This window comes from Ziziphus jujuba, chromosome 12 (assembly GCF_031755915.1).
Source record: "Ziziphus jujuba cultivar Dongzao chromosome 12, ASM3175591v1".
Taxonomy (NCBI): domain Eukaryota; kingdom Viridiplantae; phylum Streptophyta; class Magnoliopsida; order Rosales; family Rhamnaceae; genus Ziziphus; species Ziziphus jujuba.
In genome coordinates this window covers 20,058,687-20,081,348 of record NC_083390.1, presented here as the reverse complement: position 1 = coordinate 20,081,348, position 22,662 = coordinate 20,058,687, and the positions used below count along the sequence as shown (strand labels likewise).

The window sequence follows — 22,662 nt, the reverse complement described above, 5'->3', positions numbered from 1 at the left end:
GTTTATGATTCATATGAAGTGCAATGGTCCAAGTTGGTTGAGTCACTGCCCTTGAAAGCAGGCCTAAAAATGGGAGGATGGCGCCACAACTAGCTATAGCTATCAATTAAATGAAATGTTTCTACGAAAAGGGCAAAATAAAAATAATTTATTAAATGGAATGTAATTTTACTTTTTGGATGAAGAGACTTTTGAGGGCAACGCCAAAATATGGGTACGTGGCGGCCTGAGAGGAAGGGGGCAAGTTATTCATATTCTTTATCTCTTTAGACTTTTCTTCTTCTTTTTTCTGAAAAATGGACTTCTTTTATCCATGTAAAGTCACATTGTATTTATAGCACATATACCCTATAAAATACAAGTATTGTGTATCAAATCATTATTTTTATAGTATGATCAGGGGCGGATTTCTCAAATTTTTATTTTTACTTTAATTATTTACCATGTAAAGCTGTTATTGTGCCCCCTCCAAGTCAGATTTTGTTACCTGTTTTTTATTTATCGAATTTTGTTACTTTCAATAGATGTTGTATAAAATATAAATACTTTAGGGTTTATGTATTATGTATACCTACAAGCCTCTTTCTTTGATAACTATATGCATCTCAAAAAATCTTTCACTACAGAAATTTTTCCTGGAACAAGGTTGACTTCATTTCGTTTTCTGCTTTAATATAGGTAAGGTCTTTACATTTTATTATTAAACTATTTCACTATGTAAGTTTCTTAATAGTACATCTATTATTCAAGTTTAAATCTCTCTCTCTCTCTCTCTCTCTCTCTCTCTCTCTCTCTCTCTCTCTTTTTCCCTTCTTGCAAATCTACTTTAGTCCATTAATGGCAGAGAAAATCATAATTTTTCTTTTCTTTTGCCTAATAGAATATGTTTATATTAATATTTAACGAAAAATTATTGGCAATAAGAACTTACAATGTTCATGTTCTTGATAGCATTGGATTAATGAGTAAGAGTCCTTATATTTTATTTAATATTTTTATTTTTTGCGATAATACGTGACCATGGTTTGGTTCCTTATTTATATGTACAGATCATATAATATCAATAATTGAAGAATACGGATAAGCTTCAATAATTATTAGGCGATCTATATATATTGTGCATTAATCATGTGCTTAACATGCAAAATCCCCTTAAAAGATGAGTGAATCATGTGGACAACGAAAGCTTTCATTTCATAGGAAGCTGGATTTAGGTTCATCATCAATAGGCTGTCCAAAATCACAAAAATCGCATTTTTTGTAAGAAAGGTATAGCTTTGTTATGTATGCAAGGTATAGGATTCCACAAATACGTATAAACCTTTAGATTTGTCTTTGCAATACTCCATACCATATTTTGTTAGTAGGTATGGAGTACTTATTTTACTCAAAATTTCCACCCAATTAATGGTCCGAATTGATTACAACCTCAAGATACATAGAATGGCACCTATAAGATTTCATAGATCATCAAAAGTAATCTAATATGGTCTGCAAATTAATAATTTTATAATATATAAAAAAACATATTACATCATGTTGCATCAAAGGGGCTGAAATTGTACATGGTGGGGTCCATAATTTTTGGACCATCCCACATGCAAATGCGATTCCCTTGTTGAAAAAGCTAGAGTCTCTTAGAAAATCCCCTTAAGAACACAACTCGTTCACTCCAATTTGGCCTCTAAAATACCAAACCATCCAAACCCACCCCCAAAACACCCTGTTTTAGACCACTTTTACAGTTCCCATGCACCTATTAACGTAACGAAACCGCACTATCTTTACACTTTTTCTCAAAACTTGAACCTTTTGTTTTTTTCTTTTCTCTTTCTCAACTAGATCAAACCCAAAGAAAAAATTAAGCATCTTGGTGATCAAAATTAAATCCAATTTCGGATTTAAAATGCAGGGTTTCAAAGTTCCGATGGTTGTAAATCTATTTGTTGTTCTGATTGCTATTGCCTCTACTCCAATCAATGGCTTGGATTCAAGGAAGCTAGATGAAGTTCCAGCGCCTGGGGGTGAAAAGTGCGCTCCATGCACCCAATACCCACCACCATCGCCATCTCCGCCGCCGCCATCACCACCACCACCTCCGGCATCACCACCGCCATCTCCACCTTCTCCGAAAAAGCCGCCAACCCAGTACTGCCCTCCACCGCCATCATCATTTCTGTACATAACTGGTCCACCGGGGAACTTGTACCCTGTTGATGGGGATTTCAATGGAGCCACTAAGAAGAATTTGGTCATGGGGTTGCCTTTTTTGGTTGGCTTTGGATTGTTGCTGGGTCTTGTAGCTTTTTGATGACCTTTTTTATACGGTAAGATTTTAAGATTTTAAGCGTATGGAAATTTTTCATGGACAGGGGTAAGATATAAAAAAAAAAAAAGGGAAAGCAGGGGAGTTTTGTACCTAAACAAGGAAAAGTGTTTTAGTATCTTAGTTTGGAAGCACTACTTTCTCTCAATTGTTCAATAACTTTGAAATAACAAGATTTTCCTGTTTTCAATTTGTTTTTATCATCTCATCGAGAAATTGTAATGAACTTCTTTTGTTTTCATCTTGTATAACAAAAAGATGTTGATGATCTAGCGACTTTTTTTTTTGTTTTTTTGTTATCTTCATGATTTTTGGTGTTAAATGTTTGGAGCAATACAATTGGTTATTCAAAATTGAGTTTTCTTCTTGGTATTTAATTATAAAGAATATTAAAATTTTGACAGGAAAAAAATGATGTAGTTCATTATTGATGATAAACTACTAGAGGTTGAGCTCTAATGGAGCCATTGACTACTCACCAGCTCGCGTTTCCACTAAAGTCTTAATTAAAAATTTCCTTTCAACGTGGGCCATTTCTTAGTTGGTGATGTTGTTAAGAATCAACCTAATCTTTACACGTTTCAAGCACTGGGGGGATGATCTTGTTATTGAATTTTCGCACATATTATAGGGCAAAACCTATTTAGTTCTTAATTCCACCATAAAAGACCAAAAAGAAACCACACAAAAAACCCAGTATTTTCAATCATCCTATTAATTTTATATATTTTACTTTGTTTTTGATGTTGAAGGTGAAAAATTCAAAATTACATTTTATGTCTAAAAAACAGTGGACTTTATTATCGGGTTGTTCCAAAAAGAAAAACAGTCATACACTTAATTAGTGTTATTAGTGTTGCTTCTTTCTCTATCCCAATTTTTGCTTGAAAAGAAAAGAAGTCTTATTATTATATAATTGAAGATTTTAGATGATGCATTTCGTTATCAAGTCAACAAAATAATAGCTCGAAGTCCATAATATCATTAGCCATAAACCATTAGATTCTTTAACGAGGAACAAAACAAAAATAACAAGAAATTATAATTTGTCATTGAGATGTGGACATTAGATAAGTCGGAAAATACGTGAACAAATCAAACTTATCAAATATTCTATTATTTATCTATATCATGATTCATAATAAGAAAAATACTATTTCAATTTTCAATTTTTTTTTCACCCCCCTCCCCCCATCCCCCTCTCTTGAATCACATTCCATTTTTCAATGTGCTTTCCACAATTTACATATTTAAATGGTAAATATAACATCACCTATCTAACATCGGAACCATTCAAATACTTTTCAAATATTTGACAACAAATAAAAAAAAAAAACAAAAAAACAGAGGAAAATAAATAAATAAAACAGAGGAGTTCTAAAAAGGAGAGAGAGTTCCAGTTTCTGCTCCATTTCCAGTAAGATTTTTTTATTTTTTTTATGGTTGAATATGAAAATGGGATTAAACTATTTCCACATGACACGTGTTGTTTAACTCAGAATTTGAGAAAGTTGAAGATCCCAACCTGATCTTGAATTCAGAGCTCATTCCATTCTGATCATGTGTCAGATGTCAGTTCCAGAAGATCAACTTCGGTTTGGTGAAACTATTAGGTCCCACAAATTGATTTAACCAAAATGTTACTTTTTAGAAAAATATATATATATATTTTTCACATTATCATTCTTGGGTTTTACACATGTTATTAAAGTGGGTCACAACCCCTTAGCTTGTACTTGACTTTTACTCAACTGAAATTGGTTGGCTTTTCCATCCGTCTCTGCATATTTTCTGAAAAAAATTAAAATAAAAAAAAATTGTTCTCTCTCCAAAATATATATTTTGCCTGCAGCAGAATGAGGATAAACCAAGTTGATTGAGCCAACTTCCACCAAGCGGATGGTCGACCTGAAAAAAAGAAAGAAAAAAAATATATATATCATTCTTATTGAGTGAAGAGGAACACGCCAATCGATAAAGAAAAAAAATATATCATTATTATTGAGTGAAGAGGAACATGCCAATCGATGTGATGCAAAATTAGTTATGTCTCAGGGTAATTAATTTTGGATTAAAGTCCAGTCCCAAAGAAAAAATCATATATATATATATATATTGATTAAATTTGGGTAAGGAATTCCATTTTATAATATTGTTTGATTGCGGGACATAACCAAAGTTGTTCAAGGCTCAAATCATCCATATTGTATAATTATTTAGAGGATGGGTTTCAATTATCAAAACTTAGAAAACTTGTGGTTGGTTAGAAACTTGTAGGCTCTTTTTAGTTACAGGGATTAGAATGTTTGTTATAAAATTGATTCACAATTATTGAATCGGAGAATGTTTTTCTATGCGTCAAAATCCCAGTTTTCTCTATATAACTTATACCTTATCTTGGTGTTGGTATTAATGTAGTGGATCGTTTTAATAGCCAAATCCTGTACCACTGTCTCAATTAGCTTCAAAATTGCAATCCGGTTTATCTTGACTTTTTTGCAAGACAACGAAAATTAAAAAGTTCTAGAGTGAGTTGGGGCATCTTTCATTAACTTTTTCTTACTTTAATCGTAAAAGACTACAAGGACCACTTAACTACAAATTGAAATGGAAAACCAGATAAAGCAAAAACAGTGAAATACTATATTCATTTTTATTTTATTTTTGTAATAATACTATCTCATAAAGGCAAACTATATATGTGACAATTCTATCAAAGTTATGATACTAAAATCAGCCTATAATAATTAACTTTAATTTGGCTTTCGATCAATTTCGAAAATTTCAAATCAACCACCACAATAAGGCCATCTTCTAAAGGACTAAAATTGAAATAATGTATATATATATATATATATATGCTCCTTTTGAAAGAAAAAGAAAGAAAGAATTTGTGAACTTTTTTTTTCTTTTTTTTTTTTCTTTTTTGTGATTCTAGTCGGTGAAATTTGGTATAAAAATGTGTATAGCTCGAGTTCAATACTCAGAAAACAATCTGTTTGGTTGACAATTATAGAGCATACCAGCCTGTAGTGTGTTGGACCAAGAAGAAAAGCAATCATAAAGGTGAAAGAGAAATGATGAACTGGCCCTTCAAAAATTAAAATGGAGGTTGCAAACTGCAAAAGGCATCTATATTACAGAATTAAAATGAACCAAAAAAAAAAAAAAGCTCCACAATTCTTCATCCATGGAAGATTCTAGGAAATTCTGGATATACCATCAATGATATATCAGTATCTCTTGCTTAGCAAGCTTTTCCCTTTTACATGACAACTATCTAGAATTTTCTTTTTCTTATCAAAATAAAAAGATAGCTAAAAGATTAGGATTTCAATGTTCTGAAAAGGAAAATAAACTAGAGAACCTAGAAAAAGGAGATTATTATGAAAGCTTGCACTTTTGGAATACCATTAATCCTACTTTTTTGGTTGAGATTACAATAATTGTTGTTTACAATTGTAGCACATCAAACGGAGCTAGCTAGCTTGCTGAGGTATTACTCTATACGGTGTTTGCATTAAGGTTTTAAAAAACAATTTCTTATATATCTATGAGATCTTAAAAAGGTACAATATTTAATCATGATTAAGGTTCATGAACCAAAAGGAACAAGAAAAAGAAACAAGAAAGAAGAAAGGCGTTTATATGTTTAATGGGTTTTTATTTGGAATCATTAGTAGCCATAGCAACTACCACATACACGTCCAAAGTGGAAAAACCACAAACCGATTAGGTGGCTTTTAATTTCCCACCGACACTGGAAATTAATTAAACCCTTTGGCTTAATTGGTTAAAAAGAGATTCCCTGTCTATTTTATCCTTCTAGGCTTTTGATGTGGCTCAAACTCATTGGGTTTGAAAAATTAGAAAATATATCAAACTAAGTTATCAATTATTGAGCCTTAATTAATAATTCAAGGCAAACGGTCATATTTTGAAATAAATTCAAAAATAAATAATTAAATGTTTTTAGATCAAAATCAGTTCCCAAAAAAAGAAAAGTTAAACAAAAGTAATATATATTTTTTTTTAAAATTAAAAATCAATAAAGTGGGTAGTGGTGTATGTGGAGAGTTTGTGTTGGGTTTTGGTCTTCGCGTCAAAGTCACTCAACCTGCTTTATACATCCAGCTGTTCACTTGAAATATTTCTCCAATGGCATGAGATATGGGGTCTTGATCAAGAAATTGAAAAATGAAAACACACTTTCAAAATCAGCCAAAATTAATAATAAGTCGCCAAAATGGACGTTTCAAATTTGGTCCTTTTTCCACCTGTCTCTCTCCATGATTGCTCACGAAATTATAAAGAAACATGGTTAGGTGTGGAATTTAAGTTACTACCTTGACAATACTTAACTACATCCACATGGCTTATATATTGGGAACCTTTGAGGGGGGTTTGGTAGAAAACATAGAGATTATATATAAGGTACTGGTAGACACTGTTTTTTTTTTTTTTTCGCTAAAGCCTGGTAGATACTTGTCACCAAAGAGGACTTTTTGATTTGTTATTAATTAATACCCTTTTGTTTAGATAAATTATATATATATATATATATATATATTATGTTGGGGAACCTAAAAATATTCAAGTCTTGAAGGGAGTTCCTCGTCAGAAGGTCTTTTCTCAGAAGTAGAAATTAAATGAGATTTAATACTTATCTAAACTTTTCTCCTAGTGATTAAGTAATTAAAGTCAACTTTTTGGGACAGATAATAATTAATAACAAATAAAATAACAAAGCTATGTACGACCATAGTCCATAAAGTACTTGCTTAAACTTTTACCATTTAGCAAATATGTGCAAAGTATTTGCAAATTTTTGTTTGAAAAACAATTAAAAAAAAAATCTATACTATAATATAAATAAGCTTTATTATATTATATAATATAGATGAATTAACTTTTTTTTTTGTTATGCAATGAGTGCTTTTGCTTTTCCAATAAAGAAATGAATACTCGGAGAATTGTTAGGCAAGATCCAAGATATACATCTTTTTGATGAATGATCCAAGAAATACATCAAATGCAAATTTGAAACAAATAGTTAATATTGATGCTGCCAATAAGCTGGAAAAGATTATTAGCACACTTTTACATACATACATATTATAAGCGCACTTTTACATACGTATATACAAACAGAGTTACAACCCATAATTATATACATGTGCTTGGCCTTTTGATGACCCTACAAAACATTAATCCATCAAGATCAGTACCAAAACATTTATAATAATATTATATTTTCGTCGGAGTGCATCAAAATTGTAGTTTGTTCGGGTGAAAGCAGACCAAAAATCACCTTGTGAAAATGAGAGTGTGGACCAAATTAAGCAGAAGTCTTTATTATTTGTAGGAATCATGAGCATATGGTTTCGATTACAAGTCATTTAAGACAATTCCAAAACTTCAATTTTTTTTTTTTTTCCCTACTTAATCATGCATGAATTTCATGCCTATTGCATTGTTGTAGGGTTATATTTGTACCAAACACATCCTGATCATTCAATGCCATGCCTAGCTAATCAGTCACTTAGTCACAATCAAATTAGCTTGAAAAAAAAAAAAAAAAGATTCAGTTTCCATTTTATACTTATAAAATGATATGATATGTACATCAATCTTATAACAGCAATTTACTGAATTCACCGATACAGAATATGATCATGACTTATATAATTTATATTGAAAAATGAAGAAACAAGAGCATAATCTCTTCAAAACAAAAACCCTAAGTATATTCCAAAGCACTCATGGGGTCCATGTGTCTAAATACTTGGTGTGTACAATTATGACTTTTTACATGAAAAAACTTATATATGAGATTGAGAAGTAGATAGAACTTGCTTTTCAATCTTTTCTATCCTCTTTTTTTTCCCCCCTTTTTCTTTTCTCCAAATCATGACAAAATTCTCAAAGGTCTTCTAATAGCTATAGGTTACACCACCACCACTTAACTGCTCTACCCACTTATTTTTTTTTCCCTCACCCTTCTCTTCCATTTTTCTCCTTCACCACTCCAAAGCACACCATGGCTAAAATCTTCAATCATCTTCTTTCCACTAGTCTTCTGTTTGCCTTGATGGTTCTCAATCTTCCTAGAGAAACAGTCTCCGACGAACCGTGCCCGTATCCATGTTATCCGCCACCGACAGGGACAGGAACAACACCAACAACTCCGACGACAACAACGACACCGCCTCCGCCGCCGTCGTCACAAACAGGATTTTATAACCCACCTCCAGGGTCTTATTATCCGTACAACCCTCCTCCACCTTATGGTACTTCATTTGGATCTTCACCTCCCCCTCCTGACCCTATCCTACCTTACTTTCCATTCTACTACAAGGCGGGTCTTCATGGAACAAATGCTTCTTCGGCAGGAAATCTTGGAAGATCAACTCTCATGGTTGCGCTGACTAATCTTATTTTGTTGCTCATTTGCTACTTTTTTCATTCTATGTAACTTGATTATTAATTATTAGTGAAAAAAATTATGTTATTGTAAATTTAAAATGTTTTCAATGAAATGAGAATCAAATTTTTACTTAGGAATAAATTTTATGTTATGGAATATGTTGGTACTGTGATGAAATTATTGGTTATGGGTTTGGAAGAGATTTTGCTATGTATGTGAATGGTTCCGGTGTTCCGCAGAGAGGCCTGGTTAGCCATGGAAATTGAAAGTGAGAGAAAAAGAAGATGATGGTAATAAAAAAATTTTAAAAATAAAAAGAAAGAAAAAAAACTTGACTTTTTCGTTTGGTAGTAGTGGAGGTAATGCTTTTTGATTATGAAATTGTAACCGCTTGATTGCATCACCTTTTTTGGACTGAGGATTGAGGACATCAAGGACCGCAATCGGTAAGAAGCAGAGGGAGCTCATTGAACCTTCGTGATCCCAAAAAACTATTCTTTCCTTTGCCTTTATTTATGGTCCTTTTTACTTTATTTATCGTCTTTTTTATCTTTCTTTTTTTTGTTTTTTCTCAAATGAAAATGGTCCTTTTCAGTTTATTCACCCTTGAGTTTATTGAAGTAGATATGAATAATAATTTCTCAACCATTTTATGAAAGAGAAAGTTTACAAATATTTATACATTTTTGTCTTATTTTTAAATAATAATTTTCCCACATATGATATTTCAAAATGACGTTCAAATAGGGTGGTTGAAAAATGACAATCAAAGACAGCAAGTTGCAGCAGGATAAATATTCTGGGTTCAGTTTGTTTTATATACTAGCTTCTAGCATTCAGTGTTCAAAAGAAATGACAATTTCTCTGTTTTCATTTTGTTTTCTACTTTCTTTCTTAATTACCTTCAATAAAATGAAATTGATAATCAGCATTTTTTCTGTTTATGTTTTTTGCATGAGAAATTACCCATCAAAAAGTAATATTTATTGCATGAAAGGGTAACAAACTGATTTCATGCCAATTCTGCTGACTGCAAATAGAAGATTGTAATATTCCCATAAAATTTACACACACACACACACACACACACACACATATATATATATATATATATTTTGCTTTTTTGAGAAATTGAAAAACTGAGAATCAAAGTTAGAAAAGGAAAAAACGAGCTTGAATGAAATGTGACCCATTACTATCATTATTCATGAAAGCAGCTTGCTTTCTTCCTCCACAAAGTTCATGGTTTGGAAACGTTAAAAAGGTTGAAGAACAGGGCAGCTCAAAGGGACAGTCCCCTTCCAATCATAGTTCTTCCAATTCAAGTTCCGATCAAAGAATTATTAACAAAATATAAAATTAAAAAAACAAAAGGGAAAAATCTTGGTACATATACATACTTCCAGTTATAAGGTGCTTTTTATTGGCTTGCAAAAATTAATTAAGTTAAAACTAACTTCTCAGTGATGTTTCATGCGAAAGGGTAGCAAGTAGGTTTTGTAAAGTTCAAGAACTCTCTCAAACAGCATTATTATTATTATTATCTATCCATCTAAATGTTTCCTTACCTTCTGCTTACATAGACAATGTGAGACTATAACATTCATGGTGATGAAATGGAATACCGACCAAACCATTTCTTACCATTACTATAAATTGAAGGAAATGTAGACCTTACCTACTTCCTCCATATCTCTATTATTCACTTTCACATGGTGGAAATTGTTGTGTGATACAAGCTTTCCAGAAATAAGTGATGGCAATGATGATCACTTGAGGGAAGGAGATCGTGGATTGCAGGTGAAAAGGGGTACATTTCTTCAGGACGAAACACGAACTGTGAGATGACCCATTCCAGCATTGCTTCCAATCCCAATTCCTTTTACACCTTTCCTTGCCATGTTGTTGCTACTTCTTTGGACACCACTTCTCTGCTTTCCATCAACTCCCTGGCATTTTGCCACCTTATTACTCTCTGATACTCGATGCTTGAGCTGACTAGCATCTCTCTCTTTTTCTTTCTTCTTGGAGACATTATTTCTTGCCGATGCTTCTGGGGAGCAGACTTTGTTGGTCAATGGATTTGGAGCTTCAGATAGCTTAGATGTTGCACAGTCAGTTTCTCCTGATAGGTCGAGTGACTCGATCGTATTTACAGAAGCACTGGCAGTGGGATCTTGATCATTTCCTGCCTCCAAATGTAAAGAAAGGCCAGAAGAATCTCCATTTCCAGAACTGCTTGTCTTACTTCTTAGTTTGGTGACTTTGGTCTTATTATATACAGCCTGATATGAAAAAAAAAAATTCATCAATATCACTTTTTAGTGTTAAAGATGATCTTTTATTTCAGAAGTACGCTCTTTACAAATTTTTAAACAGTAAATTAGAGATGAGCAACAACACAAAAATAACTAGAAATGAACGCAACAAGGTGTAAATCATGCAAAAGCAAAGAACCATTTTCCACCAAGAAGGTGCCACCATGGTAAAGCTAAGAAGTTCAATACATATAAACTGGAGTAGAAAAACCATATGGTTAATAACCATGAAACCAGATTTGTAAATGGGCAAATCCAGATGCTTATTAGGTTTTACTTTAATGAACTTTTTCCTCTGGTCATACAGGGACTTCATTAGCTTTCCTTACACGTTTAAATAGGCATGTATTTTTGAGGTTTTCATCAATAGATCGAGTTTTCAGCGCACTTGCTTCCCAAATAAATTGAGTTGATTTATATTCACAATATTATTAGGAAATATTATGATGACTATTTAATCTAAATAACACATAGATTACAATTCATGGTTTTATGGAAAGTATTTTATCAAGAGCTATTAAATCACATCAGCTTTAGAACAGGGCCGACTCTGACTATGGAAGAAACTTCAAATTCCCAATACTCACTTTTAACAAGTGGATTTACAAAAGCAATACAATACAAAGAATGAAAATCTATGTACCTTGCCCCCATCAGATCCTGGTGGAACAGCTACGTGATAGAAAGATGGCATTGGTGTAGCTTTGAAGTTGAGGCTTTTCCGCAATTTTTTGATCTCAGCTTCTGTCTTTTCCTGCAATAACAGCAATTGAACCCACTTCAGTTAGCTACCAGATTTTAATGGTACATAAAATTTCCTGCTAATCAAGAGTAATTTACTATATGTCAAGATTCCAATATTTCTCAACCAGCAATTGAGCGCAAACTCAGTAGCTACATTATTGCCCCAAGCTCAAATATTATCATAATAGTTATAAAGACCTATGAGTTTCCAATGTAATGACTTAGTCCATGGTAAAAGCTGCACATTTAGTCACCTATATTAAAAACAAAAAGCAAAAACAAAAAAAGAAAAAAAATAAAAAATCCAATGACTCAAATAACAATATATACCTGTGTTCTTGCTTGTATCTTATTCATCTCAGCTTCCTTAGCATGCATTTTTTCCTCCAACTTCTGATAGAACTGGATCAGACAAGTCACCAGAAGAAAGCAGTATTTTTGAGTCTTTACCAAATATTAAATAAAAATTCAATTTTCAAACAAACAAAAGCATGCTGCTTAACCTCTTTTCTCCTTTCTGCTCGTTCATCACTTTTAAAACTGAAAGATGCAGCACTTGACTTTGCAGCAGGCTTAGTACAACTGACAGCCCGGTTAGTCCTATAAAGAGAAATCTGCATTAAATTTCAGAGATTCAAAAAATTGACATCTTAGTAGCATTTTTATGCAGTTGCTATTAAACCTGCTAGCCGTCTTTCTTCCTCTAGGTCCAGCATTCAATGAAGAAAGTAGAGAATCACCAAATTTCTTTCCCTTCAGTTCTTTTTCACCACTGTAAGAACAGGAGACATATTTGAGGTTCCATTCACTATGATAGAGGATTGCTACTTACAACAAACAAAAAGTACCTTTTATTTTCATGAACTAATTTTCCCTTCATACCTCGAGAATCCTGTGAACAAAGGACCACACACAAATGGAAAATAAAAAATCAATAATAATAAACTTTAAAAAAAAAAAAAATCAATAAAAAACATAACAAGATTATTCAGTACCCTCATTACCCCAGAAAAAATAGACTGTTCAGCACCCAGGACATTATTAGTGGACACTGGACACCACTCTTTTGATAGGAAACATTTTTTTTTTCCATATATCATAGAATACACTAGTTAAAGCATGAAGCACACTTTAAAGAAACTACCTAAATTGTAGTCTAAATCCATTTCCATGTAAATTCCAAATACATCATAAATCAACACCAACCTCTATTTTCGGAGTGCTGCGAACAGAAGGTACGCTTGGAATGGCTGCATTTGATGACTGCTTTGCTGAATCAATTCTCCGTGGAGCCTCTCTGTCCCTTCTGCCAAGGTTTTTAGCAGGACTTTTAGATACACCACCAGGAATGTTTCTTTGTCCATGAGCAATGGTGGACTTGCAAATCATTTTGGCTTTGGAAGGTTTAAATTCCGTAACATGCTTCAACTAGAAAAATAGTACATCAAAGATTACAGTCATAAGATACAATACTTGTAATTACAAAATTAATAAAATAAAATAAAAGGAAGAACAAGAGAGAAAGAGAGAGTAAAACAAATTATTTTAAAGTAGGAAGAGTATAAAAGTACACTTCTAGCTTCTAACAGCATATCTTTACATTTTCAACTTTGAATACCTTAGTAGACAATGAGTGTTTGACTTATAAGGAAGTAAAAGGAACTACAGCACAAGGAAGTATCAGTTTTAGCACTGAAATATGTTGTTGGGAATACAAACCTTGGGAGAAGACGTTCGCAATCTTTCCAAATTAGGTTTGTCAATTTTTTCTTCTTGTTCAGTCTTGGGGGATAAATCAATGGAGCGAGATGATTTATCAGCATTTACTGCATTACCATCATGGTTCTTATTTATTTCTATCCCTGATTCATCATTACTCAAAGAAAACTTGTCACAACCAGTTTCAGTTTGATGTATAGTCTCAGATTTAATGCAGTCAACAACATTATCCCACAAAACATCATCAACAGTCAATGAAGGTTCCATCTTAGGATAAGAAAACAAAACACTGGAATCTTCTATTTCGCATTCCGCCCCTTCACACTCTTGATGATATTCTGAACCATCGGGGTCAGCTCTTTCACATTTTGTCACTTCATAGTCTCCAGGATACTCTGAACCTTGAGGGTTTTCATCAAAGTGAGCATAATGACCATCCTCATCGACATGCTCAAATTCTTCCCTGTCACTGTTGTTCTCCAAGCCATCATTTTCACTAACTTGACATCTTGTCCCATAGTGGCAGACGGACAAACCTGGTTGTAAATGACCTTTTTTCTTGAAATGAGCCTCAAAATAAGCTTTCTTCTCTACAACCAAACCTGGTGTGGAGCATTTCTCCACTTCTTCAAGATATCTATTGTGTGAGAAAGATGACCTCCTTTCCCAAGATAAAGGCTCATTTTCAAACCTTCCAAATGATACAGAGCCAGAGTGTAAAGAATCTGCCTGTCAACATCAATGAAGGGGCTATTAGAACGAAAAAGCATATTTATTACCAGAGGAAAAAAGAAATATATTTCCAGTTTAGCCCGTTCAAGTTGTATTTAACAATTAAATCCCTGGCTAATGTCACTGGTTTGGGCAACCATAAGAATGTTGTGCACCAATATGTGAAATTAAGTACAAACAGATGAATATTTTGGGGATCAAGGTTAATTTTTTTTCATCGTGGTTTGGCACATATCCACAATTCTGCTAAATTTCTAAATGCCATTTAACACTTTATGTCCTTTCCCGATCCAGATGTAGATTTAAGGTTGGTATGTGTCCATTTGTATCCATCCAAGCGGTAAACTGTTTATAACATTGGTAGTCTAAGAGAACAAATTGAAAAAAAATAAATAAATAAATTTTATTGAAAAAACAACAAACAAACATAGAAAAATATTATGGTGAAGTAAATTCAAATGACATACTGTAGTGAATATCGAAGGCACGTTCCTTCACGAAAGTAAAAACTATAAACCAAGAATAACCAACCTCAAATCAATACTCTTGCTAGAATCAAAAAGTAAGTTAACGTCCATTCCAGTAGGGATGCCCAAGAAAATTTTGGATTACATACTTTTACCAATGCTTCCTTTCTTGCGATCTAAGACTGATATACTCAGACTTATCTATTTAGAAATTAGTAAAAGAACTAAAAAAATACCAGTTATAAATGCGGATTATTGTTCTTCCATCATTTTAATACACAAATTCAACTTTGCAATGTAAATGAAAATTTGTAATAATCTAGTGTTCAAATCCATGAATCTTTGGGTTAGTGTAACTGTAACTTTACCCAAATAAAGCACAAACAAGAATTATGAATTTTTTCAAGCACTTCGCCGCCCCCCACACACACACACAAATTTAGATCCTTCAAAGGTAAAGATTGAAAACGCAGAGGTAATACCCGAAAGTTAATGCTAAAGGGTTCTTCAATCTCCCCAGCCATGAAAATTCTGATTAGGCAATCTATCAGAAACACAAAACATCAAAACCAACAACCAAATTAGGAAAACCTCACTAACAAAAACCAAAAAAAAAAACCTTAAGGAAAAAAGAACAAAAAAGGAAACAACTTTAAATGTAAGAGAGGTGGTTTTACCTCAGAAGAAACGCATTTTGGCATATTGAATCCGCACAAATCTTGAGTGGTGAAGAAGCAAGCAAATCTAGAAAGAACCCGAATCCCAATATGTGAGGATGAAGCAGGTTCTTTGGGTTGTACAAAAAAGGAAAAATGGTTGGGAATCTGAAGCAAACGTGTTCGGATCAACAACAACACAAAGAACACACTTCTACCCACAACAGAAAAACAAAAAAAACAAAAAAACAAAAAAAAAAAAAGGAAAAAACCCAATGTGTCTTTGGCTTTGCTTTTTCAGATCTTTGTTGTAGAGAAAAGAGGGAGAGAGTGTGAGAGGAGAGAGAGAGAGAGAGAGAGGGAGAGAGAGCGCTCGTGGAATTTAATGGTGAGTGAGGTTTTACTTTTTAGTGTACTCATTAAAAATGTTAAAAACCAAATGCTTAAAAAGGTTTTCTGCAAATCAACCCCCCATCATCATGTGATTGTTGTCTTTTTGTCCCCGTCTTCCTTTTGCATTTGCATTTTACGTCGTTTATCTGCCGTTATCTTTTTTTTCCACAACCTTTTCCTGTGGTGGGGGTTTGAGAATCCAGTTTTTGATCTGGTTGAATTTTTATATTTTCTATGCACGTGATATCATTTTCAGACCACCCTTTTTCCTTATAAATTATATAATTGAAAATATAAAAGTGAAATCTTTTCCCAAAAAAAAAAAAAACAAAAAACAAAAGTGAAATGTATTACTAAACTTGTGATTTAAGATTAGCAAAAGAAATAGTTAATAATTTGATCCCATTTCTACATAGATATATCCTTTAGTCTATACTATAAGTGAGAAGAGCTCCCAAATTTTGGTCATGTTTTACTGTTCAAAATGGTTCCAAAACGATTATTTTTCGTGCGTTTTGGCTTTTCTTTTCCTTCCACATTTTATGCTTCTTTTTTTATTTTGCCATACAGGTGTCATCAGGGGTTGTGGTATGGCATGTATTATGGTTATGATGACTTACAGTATGGTAAGGATAGAGTTGGTGTACTTTATACAAAATTCTGGACTTCATTATTGTACTTTAGAAAAGATTTTGCCTTACAATCTAAGTAAAAATTTTGATTTATATCCTTTAGTCAAAGCTTATTTCCTTGGTTTTCAGTATTTAAATGCCATTGGCTTTTTTTCTTTTCTATTTTTTTTTTTTTTGTTTTCAGCTTTTCTCTCCCCCTACTCTCTTTATCAGTGACGACAAAGAACCTGAGAATTGTGTTATTCACTACAAAATTGGTAACTTTAATTTTTTCCATTCCTTTGTCTTATTACTTAATTTCCTCGTGCATTTCAATTCTTTTGTGAGTTCATGAATTTCATTGTCCATGGATCTTTGCATTTTTCATTGCTTTTGTGTGCACATGCATATGATTTATATTTCAGTTCTTCACCCAATATCACATATTGATATATGAAAAACCAACATGTATTTATGTTGGGGAAAAAAAAACAGTAAAAAAAAAAAAACAGAAAAAAGAAAAAGTAGTAGAAGAGCATGCAATCCCACAAGAGATCGTGATGGTCATTGTTTTTTTTCTCTCAGTCTAAAAAATAAATGAATAGTCAATGATTATGTCATCTATAATTTGGTTTATTTGATTCATAGTGATTTCATTTTATGTTTTTCTAAAATATAATATAGCAAAATGATTAGAGAAGTAAAGCTAATCAAGGATATTCAAGCTCAACAAAGAGGTTGGACAGTAAAAGTGGTGGTTATTGAGAAAGCAATGCCACGAGTTTCTAAATCAAGTCCAAACAAATATCAAAGGTTAATCTTAGCTGATGAAGAAGTAAGTTTGTTTTGATAATATATTTATTTTGTATAATTTGTTTCATATATAACTCAATTTTAAGTCTCTTGTTTTTCTTATACAGGGTAATAAGATCCAGGCCACAATATATGGTGGAGACATCCACATCTTCCGAGACACACTCATAATTGGGAAAAATTATTATATTTCTAATGCTTGGGTTAAAGAAATTGGTGCACAATATCAGATTGTTCAAAATAATTTGCAATGGACTATAAATGGTCGAACCATTGTGGAAGAAGTGACTGGAGATTCAGAGATAATTGTGCCTGTTGTTTACAACTTTGTTCCGTTCTCACGACTACACACTTATATTGATTCTCTATCCCATGTCGGTATGTTTGTCTATATAGTCAATTTGTTCAGCTATATTTTATAACTTTTCATTTATATTTAATTCATCATGTGAACAAATTTCTAATGATCTATAACATTTTAATTAACTTTTGAATTTGTTTATCATCAGATGTGATTGGAATAGCGATTGAAATCAAGCCAAAAAAGGAGATAATCACGAATGATGGCTTAGAGATTGTCCAAAAGATAACTTTGATGAATGATAAGTAAGTACTCCAAAAAAATAAAAATAATTATTAATTATTAAATAAGTTAATATATATATAAGCATGGATGTTTTGGCTATATGTAACTGTTCTTTTTTTCTTTTCTTTTTTCATTTTTTTGTGTGTGTGGTCGATTTCAGCATTAAAAAAAAAAAAAAAATCACATAACCTTCAATTTTCGTCTATAGATGGTTTTTTTTTTTCCCCTTATTTTTGCAGCAAAACCAATCCTTATCCCATTTTTTTTTTTTTATCAGTATTAGCTTAATTTCAAAATCATTTGGTGGCTTTCAAGCCAACAAACATTTTTTTACATGTTTTTAGTGAAAATTAGATAGTAAGAAGTTATGATGATAATTTTTTTTATCGGTTTAGAATATTCTCGCACTCTTATGTTTTGGTATCTTAAATATATAATTTTTTTAACTAAAGATATAAAAAAATTTATTGAATAAGGATATTACTTGACTTGATAATATTTAATTACATAATTGTTAATAAAAAAATTTTTTAACTCGCTTTTAATGTTAACAAAAACTATTAAAAATTAAATAATAGAACATAAATATATATATATATATATTTATTGTTGTTATCCACCGTAAAGAACATAAGACTTTTTATGTTGTTTAACTAACACCTAATCACAAATAATCTATAAGATATTTTATTTTAAATTATATATAATCAATGATAATTGGACAATATAAAGGTTATCTAATAAAATATATTCCTATCTATATTAAATATGTCTAGCAAGGCTGACTTTCAAACTATAGTTCAGAAAGACTTAACGGCAAGTTAAAAAAGTAAACGACGGGTAAAATGGATCAGATGTGTCACCATCAAGCGGTACTCAGTGTCCAGCTATATACCGAAGGACTCGCCGTGGAGCTCAAGTGGCAGAGTTTCCACATCCCAGTCTGTGCTCGGGATCGAGTCTTAGAGGGGAAGGGGAGCCTGGGGGCCCAGCCATACTAGCAAAAATAAAAAAATAAAAACAAAAAAGTGTCCAGCTATGTACCGAGAGAGAAAAATGATTCAATGTACAAAGCCTTATCTGAACCCTTTCTCTAATGAGTACGTGGAACATCTTATCATGACAATTGCTACTTCCCTAAAGGGCCACTTGATCAATTCCCGATTGAGTAGGACCCAAAAACTTTTCATCAATCATTGGCATTTGATTGGATGATTATCTACCGTTTGATTGGGATTGACTCTGATCCACTTAGTTTGTAATTAATTGGGCCGGATACTCATAGTACGGACAGACCAGGAAACCCATCCAAGCATGTGCATGGGCCGTACATTGTCCCACTTTTCTCAAACATTTTGATGGTTCCGGGCCGGCCACGGCTGTGTAAAAGCGGATCCTGTCCGTCCGTTTATTGGACTTTTCACTTGCAATCACAACCGTGATCGCATAATAGGTCCACTCATAATGGGCCAATCTGATTGATGTACGGCTTGGTACTAGAGCAGACTTTTATGACCACGTGGTATACCAACTAGTCGGTCAGATAAGTTGTACCTCATCAAGAAATGGTTTTTTTTTTTTTTTTAATTATTGCAAATTAGAGAGTTTCAGATGTTTTGCATAATTTAGAATAAACGAGGATAGAGATGGTCTAAAAATTCTCAAGAACCAAACAGATTAAATTAAAAAAGGAAAATATTCATAATTTCTTTTTGAAGCTAAATTCAGTGATACAATTTAGTTTACTAGGTTCTATTTTCCTGGTTTTTTTTATTTTCAATAAATAAAAAATCGATAAAAATTTAGCTATGTATCAAAGTGGGTGATGAAAAGCCAAAAATGTGAATTTGTTAATTTTTAGGAGAGCTAAAATTTGAAGGGTCTATATATTCTACTGCCTTTTTCATGTTTCAATCTTTCTCGTATGATATTACATTTTTTAAAAAAATAATAAAAATAAAATAAATTTATGAGATGAGATTTTATTATTGGTTGGTCAAAATGGAAATAAAAATTTCACATCAAATTACACAAAGAGAAATTTTCTATATATTTATTTAAAAAAAAAAAAAAGAAGAAGAAGAAGAAAAGGGCTTTAGATCATTAGTTTCCAAAATTTGAACAAAAAGATAAGCAAATGGATAACAGATTAAATAAAAGATCAATAAAAGTTTAGCAATGTATCAAAGTGGGAGATAAAAAGTCCCAAAGGTGAATTTGTTCATTTTTAGGAGAAGTAAATGTTAGAAGTACTAAGAGCATCTCCAATTGTTCTATACATTGATTCTGTACATTTAAAATTTTTTTATCACATTAGATAAATAGATAGGATTTTCAAAAAAACATCTCCAATAGTTTTGTGCATTAGTTTTGTCAAACTAATGTGGCAACAAAAGAAATAAAAACTGTGAAAGACACTGTATATTTCTACAAACTCTATTAGACAAGCTGAATCAGCATTTTATTTATTTTTATTGATTTTTATTAAAAGAAAAATAACTATTGTGTGGGCTTTTGATTTTTTAATTAGATATAATTTTAAAATAAAAAATTATATATTAATATTCCATGACATTTTAAATAGAATCCATTAGAAAGAAATTGTCCAAAATATTATCTATTAAATAGAAAAAATGCAACATAAATATGAATACTTTTCAAAATCAATACCATATAAATTCTAATAAAAAGAACCATTGGAGATGCTCTAACATTCTATCGTGTCTATGTTCCATTTTTTGTAGATAAGTGATCTAATGTTACGTTATTTTAAAAATATTAATGAAAAAATAAAATAAACTAATGATGTAAGATTTTATCATTGGTGGAATAGAAATGGAGATAGAAAATCTTTATCAAATTTTGAGACAATTTTTTTTTATATATAATTATTTCTTTTTTCAAAAAAAGAAAAAGAAAAAAACTTTAGATGGTAGCTTCCAAAATTTGAACAAAATGATAAACAAATGGAAGGTGTGTCGGTGCTATTAAAGAAATAAATATTATTGTTTGTGATTGTATTTTTAAAAACAATGAACAACAACCAAATAGGTCAATGGAATCCTGAAAAACAAAAGGGACTTCCGGCCAACCAGATGGATCCAGACTTGCTACCTAATCCTGTATGTTGCATTCCAATAGAAATAATAAGATGAGAAAAGTTCAAAAGTTAAAAATTTAAAAATTAATTTTATGGGTCTTGTTCACATTGATCCAAAAGAACAAAAATATAGTCCCAAAACATCATAGGTAAAGACAATGCCACAATTTATCCAATCCAAAAGAACAAAAATATAATCCCAAAACATCATAGGTAAAGACAATGCCACAATTTATCCAATCCAAAAACAAAACAAGAGAGAGTGGCATAAAGTGAGACCCTACCCATGTGAAATTATGTGCCGCAGCCGAATGAACCAATATTAAAAGATTTGGTAGTGGGCAATTTCAGAGGAAAAATGTCTAGATATGAATGAAGCATTAATTTGAAGAAGATAAAGGAAGGAATATGGGGCTTCAGGTAGTTGTGAAAATAGCATGGCAAGCAAGTAATAGGTCCTGTTTGTCAAAAGATAATTTCAAATGCCCAATGCCATTCTGTTTTTAAGATCAAGAACAAATTTTTGAATTTGCTTCGTTGCATAAAAAATAGTGTAGATGATAATAATTAAACTCTATTTAACTTTTAGAATTTAGATTTGATCAGGTTGATTTGGGAATTAACTTCTATCTTCATAACACCAAGAATTTGAAAGAATTTGATGAAGACAGAGGGTAAGAATTTGATGGTAGTATGGGAGTGTGACAGTTTGTGATTAGGCAGACATGCATGTGAATTGTTGTGCTTATGCATCTCTCTCTCTCACGTGACCTCCATGTGTTTTTAGTCTTTCTTTCCGTCTTGAAGCTAATTGTATGAGTTTGTCAACACATGAACACATGATGGAAGACAGAGAGAGAGAGAGAGAGATTTACCAAACCTGAAAAAAAAAGGGAAAAAAAAAAAAGAAGAAGATAAAAAGAATGATAAGATTATATTTAAATATATACTACGAAAAGGAACTTTATGGAGAGACCCCTCGTGATGATCACATTTCTGGGAAGGGAGAATCTTAGGAAGGTTACCTTATTAAACAAATTTAAAGATTTTTATTTTGGTATTCATTCCAATATTTGACGTGCTATCAAAATATTTTTAAACCAATTAAATGTCTGAGGCAGTAGTGGAAACAAATGCATAAATATGTAATTTCATAAAACCAGATTTGAGGTTTCTAAAATTAAAGTAATTAATTTCACTCTGAACCGGTGGTTGATACGTACGATAATCATGGCAATAGTTCTTATAGGAACGAGATGTATAAAAAGCAGTAGTTTGTCTTTTTCCATAATTTCTTAGCTTATTAGGTAGTGTTAGACATTGTCAAAAATTATATGGTCCAAGGGACTTTTGTATAGGCGATATATAAAACCTTAACAAGCAATATTCCTCGATCCGATGCTTTAAGTTAGTAAATAAGGGAACAAGTAGATAGAGGAGATTATTCTCCTTAATTTAAGATTATAAAATTAAGAATGTTTTGATGTCTCTAATTAACCGTGTTCCTGGAAGATCAATGAAGACTTTTTTTTTCCATATGGGACAACAGTGTCGGATATTCTAATGTCTTTGTATTGTACCTTTTAAATTCTGCAGGGAACAAAACATTTTGTCATCTTGGCCTCTTTTCTCTTCAGCACGTTCAAATTATTTTGTCTCCACACTAGGAATTAGGAAGAGTGGTCATATTGTAGGCTCGACTTTTAATTCAAAGTAATTTTTGCTTTTTTCATTGATTTTTGTGTATATATAACTATATATTATCTTGTA

At 32.0% G+C, this 22,662-nt stretch overlaps 3 protein-coding genes across 3 annotated transcripts; 2 read left to right on the top strand and 1 right to left on the bottom strand.

Annotated features, from left to right (window-relative positions):
• The first annotated feature begins 1,642 nt into the window (after positions 1-1,642).
• Positions 1,643-2,598, top strand: LOC107429315 (leucine-rich repeat extensin-like protein 3). The gene has a single exon (XM_016039982.4). It carries the CDS (start codon positions 1,907-1,909, stop codon positions 2,309-2,311), a length of 405 nt encoding a protein of 134 aa, XP_015895468.3. The 5' UTR covers positions 1,643-1,906; the 3' UTR covers positions 2,312-2,598.
• A 5,583-nt stretch (positions 2,599-8,181) lies between these two features.
• On the top strand, positions 8,182-8,909 carry LOC107429329 (extensin). The gene has a single exon (XM_016039998.4). The coding sequence runs from the start codon at positions 8,367-8,369 to the stop codon at positions 8,799-8,801; it is 435 nt and encodes a 144-aa protein (XP_015895484.1). The 5' UTR covers positions 8,182-8,366; the 3' UTR covers positions 8,802-8,909.
• A 1,358-nt stretch (positions 8,910-10,267) lies between these two features.
• Positions 10,268-15,897, bottom strand: LOC107429342 (protein WVD2-like 7). Its single transcript, XM_016040018.4, has 10 exons — positions 15,411-15,897; positions 15,216-15,277; positions 13,535-14,263; positions 13,022-13,243; positions 12,664-12,707; positions 12,498-12,587; positions 12,319-12,415; positions 12,146-12,217; positions 11,715-11,825; positions 10,268-11,038 (listed from the first exon to the last, which is right to left on the bottom strand). The coding sequence occupies exons 2-10, from the start codon at positions 15,255-15,257 to the stop codon at positions 10,574-10,576; spliced, it is 1,872 nt and encodes a 623-aa protein (XP_015895504.3). The 5' UTR covers positions 15,258-15,277; positions 15,411-15,897; the 3' UTR covers positions 10,268-10,573.
• Between the last annotated feature and the right edge of the window lie 6,765 nt (positions 15,898-22,662).

Bases quoted from the DNA above. Each gene is read 5' to 3' on its own strand.
- LOC107429315 (XM_016039982.4), top strand. From the start codon at position 1,907: ATGCAGGGTTTCAAAGTTCCGATGGTTGTAAATCTATTTGTTGTTCTG.
- LOC107429329 (XM_016039998.4), top strand. From the start codon at position 8,367: ATGGCTAAAATCTTCAATCATCTTCTTTCCACTAGTCTTCTGTTTGCC.
- LOC107429342 (XM_016040018.4), bottom strand. From the start codon at position 15,257: ATGGCTGGGGAGATTGAAGAACCCTTTAGCATTAACTTTCGG. The intron at 12,588-12,663 runs GTACTTTTTGTT...CTGTTCTTACAG, and splicing joins TTAGTTCATGAAAATAAAAG to TGGTGAAAAAGAACTGAAGG. The intron at 11,826-12,145 runs GTATATATTGTT...CTGTTATTGCAG, and splicing joins AGATACAAGCAAGAACACAG to GAAAAGACAGAAGCTGAGAT.